The 9,523-nt window shown below is 38.3% G+C and overlaps 1 protein-coding gene across 1 annotated transcript in view; it reads left to right on the plus strand.

Moving 5' to 3' along the window:
- LOC146489957 (uncharacterized) overlaps positions 1–7,792 on the plus strand; it is a 39,384-nt gene extending 31,592 nt beyond the window's left edge. Inside the window, exons 5-9 of the mRNA XM_085113898.1 lie at positions 1–696; positions 1,265–1,505; positions 2,496–2,532; positions 5,964–6,056; positions 6,215–7,792. The exon at positions 1–696 is cut by the window's left edge and continues 716 nt beyond it. Of these exons, the coding sequence (XP_084970024.1) occupies positions 1–696; positions 1,265–1,505; positions 2,496–2,532; positions 5,964–6,056; positions 6,215–6,489 (1,342 nt within the window). The 3' untranslated portion in view covers positions 6,490–7,792. The remainder of the gene's footprint in view (positions 697–1,264; positions 1,506–2,495; positions 2,533–5,963; positions 6,057–6,214) is intronic.
- The last annotated feature ends 1,731 nt before the right edge of the window (positions 7,793–9,523 follow it).

A 9,523-nucleotide genomic window follows, 5' to 3' on the forward strand; every position in this document is an offset into this window, starting at 1 on the left:
TAGCAAAGTCTTCCAAGCTGACCCCCAAGATGATTTGGAGCACCTCTTAAATTTTTTGCATGATCGTGGTACGGTGCTCTATCAAGACTGTGCTGATAACCCAAATGGCCTGGTTGTTTTGGACCCACAATGGCTTACGCATGATATACTCTGCAAGATAATAACCGTCAAAGAACAAACCGATGACGAGCCAGAGGTAATTTTATTTCGCGAAGTGCTAAAAGACAAAGGCATCCTCCATCCAGACCTTCTTAATTATTCGTGTAAAAACTTGAAAGTTGATGCCATTAAAGACTCCCTCATTTACGTCATGAAGAAGTTTAATCTTCTGTGCGAATGCAAGGACAAGGATGACCAGACAGTTTACTTGGTGCCTTGCATGGTACCAACCAAACCAGCAGAAGACTTTATGGGTCCAGTATTCGAAGGATGTGAACCTGTGTACATCACGTTTGAAGCTAACTACGTTCCAGCAGGACTGTTTTCTAGACTTCTCGTACTCTTTGGCGAGTGGGCCGCATCAAGAACTAGGTGTGAACAGTTACAACTTTTTGCTAACGCAGCTCGGTTTGTCATTGGAGAAGTTACTTGCCTCGGCTTTGCTTGTTGTAAAACTGTCATTCAGGTCCACATTTGGACGATGGACAGCTCAAATCCAATTGAAAGGGAACCAGAGGTCTCTTCAGAAGCGTCCAGGTGAAGCTCTATATTTTGTTAAATTAGCGGTATTTTACTATGTATGAAACAGTCATCATGATTTCTTTGTGCAAGCATATAAAGCTTTTTTGTAAGAACAGTAACTTTCACTTTTTATCGAAAGCTAGTCGAATCAACGACGTAAACAACCAATTTTCTGACAATAAACGGCTTTCGCCAGGTTTTTGGTTTAACTCTTGCAAACTATAGATAATGGTTTGTCTGTGATATTACCTAGGAAATCTTTTTTAAGAGGTTGATTCATTTTAACCCTAGGACGTCTTTTGAAACCCTTTATTAGTAAAATGAGAAAGTGAAAATTTGAATGCAACATCAAATGTTCAATGCCGTCAATGTTTCAAAAAATACAGCATGTATACCCACACGGTTGTGGTAATCTTTTCTTTTCTTTTTATTTATGTTTAGTTGATGTGTTGATGTTTTATATTTCCATCTTGGATTTTCATCTCTTTCATCTCCCACTTGTACTATTCCAATAATAAGCATAATCAATATTGATGATTTCAGACAGGTCAGCAATATTGCATGCCAAATTTTTTCCTTTTAGAGTTTTAAGGAATAGCTTGAAGAAACTGACGGAAGAGTGTCATTGGCTGCGTGCAGTTTCCTGGGAACTTCGTGGTCAATGTAAATTGTGTCGCGAAAAGACAAGAAAGTGTTTCTGGCATCAGGAACTGGGGTGTTCTCACAACGACTGTGCCCACTACGTTCCCGTAGACAGCTGGCCATTCTGCTGTAAAGATGCCAAAGGGCGGCCAGACTTGCGCATACCTCAGACTTGGATTCAGGTCAGTGTTCCAGTTTTTAACAGACTGCTCCTACACAGACCTTTGGGGTATGTAATGTTAACAATGTGACTCAATTCCTGAAATAAACTGTAGACAGTATGAACAAGCTTACCACCTTCACGCCATGTTGTTGTACCTTCTGCAAAATGTTGTTTTAGCTTCTTTTTCTATGGTACGCTAATATAACCTCCACACCATTGTCATTTGAATCTCTGGGACTGATAGCATACCAAATCAGGCTCCTTTACAAGCCGCTGTTTGGTAAAATGGGCCTGCACTTGTTAAGGAATACCAGGGCACAAATTGTGTAACGCCAGATCTACGCCTAGTCCCTAAATGTCAAAATCAAACCAACAACCTCGCTGAAATTTAGTTAATATAAATAGTCTATTGTACCGACGAATTAAGATGAGGGGTTAGAATCCTATTCAAACCTGAAAGTTTTCAGGTTTATCGATGTAACTGCTGAAGTTGTTTTAGTTGATAATGGCTTTTCTGTTTTCTTGTGAATCAGTGTTTTTTTTTTTAATAAATATAAAAAACACGAATATAGCTGTTCATGTACTTTAAAAAGCAATACATACCTTTGTTAACTCTATGGGGAAAACTAGTTTATGTATTTCTTCATGGTATCGTGAGTTTTATGTTCATAGTTTTGTTAAATAATCGTTCAGTGTCTATTTTAATCGCTGATTACATGTAATTGTATATAAAACTGTTCTATTGAGGCCTTAAACTGCTGTTCAAAAGTAAAAACTAAAACCAAGCTTTCGCCGATCAACGACATCATCAGGGATGGTTATGATGATCCCTGATGATGCCGTCGATCGGCGAAAGCTTGGATTTTAGTTTTTACTTTTGAACGGCAGTTTAAGGCCTCAATAGAACAGTTTTATATATTCTTAGCCATGCTGCTGAAGGACAACATAAACAGATTATATGTAATTGTATTTAAAGTTGTAGGAGATTTTAATCTTATATATTTTATAGGCACTTCGCAGAGACGTCTCTTATAGAATACAGTCCGGTGAGTTGCTGTGTATTTATGTTTAGCATACCCCAGTGAGTGAATGTCTTGTAAACGCACAATCTGCTTGGCTACGGCAGGTGCCGTCTATTTAAGAATTAGACGGCAAGCTCGAAGTTTCTGTCGTTTGATAGTTGCCGAGGGGCGAAGCCCGGGGCCAACTATCAAAGGCGATAGAAACCGAGAGCGAGTAGGTCTAATTGTTTTAACATACGACAGTGATCAATCTATCAAACGAAACAAATATTTTTTATTTCATAAAGTTTCATTCACTTGTGCAATGATGCATGCTAATTAGTGCAAGTTCTGATAAAGTGGTGCATTGCAAAGTTCATTCATCTGAAAACAAATCTACAAAGTGACCTCGCCATACATTGCGCAGTCTCAGAAACGTGCAAACCGCAGAAGAAAAATGATGTTAAGATCAAACAAAGCTCAAGTGATCAATCTATCAAAGAAAACAAATACTTTTTATTTCATAAAGTTTCATTCACTCGTGCAATGATGCATGCTAATTAGTGCAAGTTCTGATAAAGTGGTGCATTTGCAAAGTTCGTTCATCTGAAAACAAATCTAAACAGTGACCTCGCCATACATTGCGCAGTCTCAGAAACGTGCAAACCGCAGAAGAAAAATGATGTTAAGTTCAACCAAAGCTCTATCTATCTATCTAATTAATCTGTGATCAAAGTTTCATTTACTTGTGCAATGATGCATGCTAATTAGTGCAAGTTCTGATAAAGTGGTGCATTTGCAAAGTTCGTTCATCTGAAAACAAATCTAAACAGTGACCTCGCCATACATTGCGAAGTCTCAGAAACTTGCAAACCGCAGAAGAAAAATGATGTTAAGTTCAAACAAAGCTCAATTTTAAAGTCCTCTTCATTTTCAAATCTGGACAGCAAAGTACAATCGGCTGAATAGTGAAATGGACCACTTAGGATTCATCGGAAGTAGTTGTTGTCAACTAAGTTCACTGTGCAGTTGATAAACGTGTTCGGAAAGGGCTGACTAGTAAGTTTATACTGTAGCTGGTGCTTCTTTTCCTCAAGTTAATTTGCTGATCAGAAATATCACTGGACATCCGGCGTGCAGTAGCCGGTACAGTACGAAGCACGCACCTCAAACATTTTGCTGTCTTCTGTGTTGTCGTTTATGCCACCTTGATGGTTTTTTTGTTGACACAACCGCCCCCGGAAAATCTCTTCGTGCTCAAAATAAAAATATCGTCTACCCTGGGGTGTTTGGCGAAGAATAAACATCTTTGAAGTGAAACTGGGTTGGTTTTCTCTTCCTCTCCCCCCGAAATACAGGTATGTGTAAAACCACGCTGTTCGCTGTTATTGTTTAGAATCTTTCGTATCTGCATCTCCCTATTGACCACTTTCAAAAAGTGTTTGTAATTGTTCTCTTGTGAAGGGAGTTTTTTGGATAACTACGCCAACTTTTCACTCTTTCCTCAGTTTTTTGACGACTGCATTGAGCGTATCATTTGCCCTCTTGATTTCATAATCACCAACGATAGACAACGGCTTGCTTCAAAAATCTATCACTGGCCGCTCGGATGGATTTAATTGAAGAAACTTTGCAGAGTTCTCCAATTGTTTGTCTCACTGACACATAAAACCTTAGTAAACAAGTGTTTATTCGGCTTTGGTTTGTTGGTCAATGGGTGTTGAAATATCTTTTGGGGTTGAAAACCAGTATGTTTATTTAATGAAATATATTTTCGTCCGATAAAATATATTTTCATTCGATAAACAATATTCTCATTCACGTGGTAAACTTAGGCCTTGTTTCGTAGCTTAAACATGGCGACGGATGAAGAGGTAGCCCAGATTGACTCCACGTGGGATGAGTTTTTCTCGGCTCTTGCTCATCCGACTTGACATCTACGAGTGCAATGGTTCGAATCTTAACTTAGAATTTTCCTCGGCAGCAGTGGTTTTTAGTCAGTGGTGAGAGGAGATAGATTTGACAAAATAGATGTATCCTGGACATAAAGACTCACTATAAGCCGACTGAAACCTTACTATACACATACTATACCTCGTGTCACCCACCCGGTGTCAAAAGAGGTTTTACTCTGAGGTGAAACAATGAGACTTCTTACAACAAACTCTTAAAAACGAATGAATGTTGTGCCACTTAGCACTAAGGCCACAAATGGTGGATCAGAAAATTTACTTTGCAGTGTGTGTTAAAGTGCTTAAGGGAACCCACGAATTTCCCGATGAGCGTTTCCTCTAGTATTAATTAAGGAAATGGGAGATCTCACGAGGCAAAGAAGGAAAATCTCCGACCTCGGCGGAAATCAAACCCACGACCTCCGGATTAAATCGTTAATACAATTTTAATGAAGCGCCTAGGTTGTGATGTTTGTATTTGTCTGTTCAATCATGTTTTCAATTTTCGCCAGCTAATTATTGTAATATTCTTCCATAACTTCCGAACAGCTGAGCTCTAAAACATATCCTGCCGGAGCGATTCTTTTCCAATCTGCGTTGTCCTAATACAGCCATTGTAAACTCGCATTCGTTCACAAAACATATGCAGGTACCGCTTCCCATTGCATGTTTCGCCATTTTTTTAAAGATAACTTCGCGAAACACGCGTAACATTGCAGGGGAATCGGCTCAGCTCTCCACGTGAGTTAAATTCAGGATATATGATTGACTATCACTTAACCCTCTTGGGACACTGGATCTCGCGGGAGATCTAAAATTAACTTCAGAGGGATTACGATGGGAATGGGGCTATATGGGGGATTTGGGGGATTACCTCTCTTACCTTCATCCTCTCTTGTAAAACTCTATCTCGCTGACCAAGTTGTAACAAAAATTAAAAAAAAAACAGTAGGAATAATGGGTATAAGGTAAGGCATTATTTATCTTTCAAAACTCAACGATTTAATTTATAACACTATGGCGTACCCGTACTTAACATCAGTTGTAATATCATTTGGACAAGCACTTATCAATCCAGGCTTCAGTCAATGTTTATGATCCAAAACAGGTAGTAAGAATCATGATGTTTGCTAAATACAGAGAGGAATCTAAGCCACTATCCTTATCACTAAAGATTCTTGATATATATATGAACTTCTAGAGTTTTTTTTTCCTAACATCCAGAGAGAGTTTGTCTATATTTTGAATTTTCACGAACGGATATCACACCCTTATGGTTAAAGTTTTAGGAAACCTACGTTCTTTTTCGAAGATAATACAGAAACAGGACGTCTTTGCTAAAGTTGCAACATTGATGGAAATAAAAGTGTCAATAATCTAAGCGTCTTTGCTGTGTTAGGTGATTTGTTGATAAGATCAGTCAGTGTTTCGTGTTTTTATGACATTGTTGAAGTTTATAACAGATAGAAAAGTACTATTGTAAATGATGTGAATATAATTTGAATCTGGTCAACGTTGTTATAGGTAGCAAAAGAGAGGAACCACCCAGTGGTGGATTTGAGGGGCCCGTATTGGATCAACCGCCCGTTACAGCCGCCAGGACAGCAAGTTGTTCAGGTAATATATTTTTTTATTGACGAAATACATGTGTGTAAAATAATTTTCACTTTGAAGGTGACGCCAGAATGAAAGACGTTAGCACCCGATAATTATTCCTGTGGTAATAACTTCTTGATTTCTAAAACATGAATCATGTACTTTGTTACACACTACAGTTAAAGATGGGATTCCCTCGGAAGAAGAGCTAGAAGAGTTGTCCGTGAAAATTGCTGAGGCGTGGACGCCCCTCGGACGACGCCTAAAGTTTCATGAAGCAAAGCTGACTGCATTTCACAAAGAAAATGAAGGGTATTCTGAGAAAGCATACAAAATGCTATTGCACTGGAGAGAGAGAGAAGGCCCCGCTGCAACTTACCAGGTTTTATATGATGCTTTGTGTCATAAACTGGTCAACAAGAGACTTTTAGCGGACGAATTTTGCTGCAACTGAAAAATGTTCGTCATTACTCAGACAACAGCCGGTCAAATCAGACGCATGCACAATCATCGAAAAAATGTTTTGGGAAGGTTATTCAACAAGGCAACAGAAAGTGGGTATGAAATAAAGACATCGGCACATTTATTACTTTCGTATGTTGAGACCTTTGTTTGTCGGTTCCCCCTCCCCCCTGCCCCCCTGTTCAAAGTTGGATTCCCCACAATTCATATACTCGTAAAGATTCACTTTTGAAGCTCAACATGGAAACAGGGGAGGGGAGGACGGTCGAATCGAAGTAGAACTTTGGAATCTTCCCAAGAATTTTTTCGATGATTGTATGAAAATGAAACAAGTTCTGTTTGTCGCTATAACATCTGAAGCTTTTAAGATCGACAGTTGAGGTTATGTTTTACATATGTGCAAATAGTTTCCCATTTATTGCCTTTATCTTAGATTAATAAACATTAATTTTACGAAATGCATAAAACATATAATTGTTGGTTGATGATAGTGTGACAAGATATGAGCGTGACAAGCCAGACAAATTCGGTTTTATAAACGTTCAAGGTGTTGTTTCAATTATTAAATATAGTGATGGGCCTAAAACAATTCTTTTATGCATGAAACATGCTTTCTATTGCTTTCGCTTTTATAGATCATTGAACTTTGTGCCTTTAGTATCCTTCCAATACGGGCTAACAAGTAATAGCGTTATGCTATGCCTTATCCGCCAACCTATTGCACTTTGTTAGTCTTAGTACTGAACGTTATGATACTGATCAAACATGAAACGAAAATTATAGCTCTCCTACTTTAACTATAAGGTTAAAGTGGGTTTTCCTAAGGGAACGATGACAAACTGTTACTTGAATTAGTCCGCTTTTTATAGCGTCACCTGTCAATCACAATTATTTTTGAGAGATGTAAACAAACGACAGCAACATTACTCCATAGGAAAATGCTTAAAAATACGGCAAGCTTGCTCTCTTTTTGTTACAATTTCCATGCAAATGTGTTGATTTGTCATTGAATTCTTCATACATGTAATTAATTTGTCAAATCACCCTGCCGTTACCGACATTCACAACAATACTCCACAAACGTTTGTCTTTTTGAATAACAAATACCTCAAAGCAATTTAATTTAATGCACATTTATGGAGTAATGTCCCATTTCACCCTTAAAAGAGCGATGATTTTACAGATTGGAACACTACAATGTTCACTAGCTAAAGTAGATTTAGGAAATGTGTTTACTTTAGTTTTGGCAATATTTAAATACCCTATTTTAATAAAACAAAAATGAAGTAATGTTGTTCCCGGCGGTGGAGTATTGATGTTAGCGATAAGGAGATCAAGTTGGTAATGTTGCGGTTGTCAGGAAGTCAATTACAGTGCTGGGAAATCAGTTGAGCAAAGCAATGTCCACAAGGTACTAATTGTAGTTTCTCCGCTGGGGGAATTTGTTGGCAGAAATGGAAAAATTATATTGCAAACGGACATTCATCATTGCGGTGTTTGAGTGGCAAATTGCCCACAATTGGCGCGTCAGACGTACTTTGGAAAAGGCTTCTCTTGTTGGTATTTTCTCTAGCTCTGCTTTACTATAGGTTATTAAATACACTAGTAGCCACTCGCGTTCCCTAACGTGGTAGTCACTAAGGCTTGCCATATTGTAAACACTAAATGACACGGACACGACGCCACCCCTTGAGATTAGCGTCTCTATCGACTGATGTAACTATCCGCACATCCTCCCCTCACCACTCTAAAATAATATCAAAGACTGAAAATGGACACTTGCATTCTGTTCCGCGACGAACTTTGTGGTTTACAGTGAAATCAAAGGCAATAGCAATAAGTGATAAGAATATGCTACACATGAAGGTACTGACTTAGAAAACTACACTTCTTTTAAAGTAAACATTAATTGCAAAAAGAAACCCATTTCTTTGGGAAACATGGAGAACAACATAACATAAACTATACTCGCCTCAAATTTTAGAAATGAGGTGTACAAAATGTTCCTAGAAAACTTTTCTTCAGTTTAGAGGCCCGACGACCACACCCCATTTTGGCAGACAATTGCAGTTCGCAACACCGTCCTTAATCAAGATGCCAGTCACGTCTTTAAGAAGCGACGGAGTTCACGTCTATCGTTTCGTTCGTCAATACGTAAAGTGACTAACTTTTACTGGTCAGGGCAAGTAGACTTAAGTTTTGTTGACTCATTTCAGTTTTGTTGGACTTACATTTCTGGTGTAATGAATCGAAGCAGAGGATAGTGTTTTAGCACATTTTTTCCGCTAGGGCCTCTGGAGAAAAACGTTTGTAATATAAAAATCGATTTTTAATTGTATGTCTCAAAAAACGGTTTTCATTGCTTTGTACGAAGGAGTGTAGAATTGGTGTCCAGTTACGTTAGCTATTAATTCTTAAATTGTTTTATTTTGAGGCTAGCTTTTGAACACACACGTATTTCCGGCCGTCGCTTTTCCGTTCGCAGGCTATTTTTAGGCCAACCGATCTTAATCAAGAACATCGTTTGATCGTGTGAAATATAAGGCACCAGCAATAATCTGTGCTACACGGTTTTTACTTAGACTTTTAATTTGGGTCCACCTATAGGGTCCCAAACAATACGACAATAGGTACAGTAGGGTTCAATTAATGACCTATAAATATCAATTAACTTAAGCCTGTTTAAGACAGGTCTAACCTTTTTTAGAATACCTACGTTGCGAGTTACTTTTTTCCTAATACCAGGAATATGAAAATCCCAAGTTAAATTTCTGTCAACATTTACACCAAGGCATTTCAGGGAATTCACCTGTTGCAACACTGCATCATTCAAACGCAGTCAGTCACATTTCCTTCGCACGCCGCCACTCTCTGTCTTGATCCTATAAACATAAAGTCTGTTTTCAAAACATTTAATACAAGCTTATTAGCAAAACCATGACGTAATTCCCTTTAGATCTTTGGACATTTCATCCTGTAATGCCGCTAAACTGCAGCCTGAGAAAGTTTGTAATCTACAGACTTTG

This window comes from Pavona decussata, unplaced genomic scaffold, assembly GCF_977016875.1.
Source record: "Pavona decussata unplaced genomic scaffold, jaPavDecu1.1 SCAFFOLD_2, whole genome shotgun sequence".
Taxonomy (NCBI): domain Eukaryota; kingdom Metazoa; phylum Cnidaria; class Anthozoa; order Scleractinia; family Agariciidae; genus Pavona; species Pavona decussata.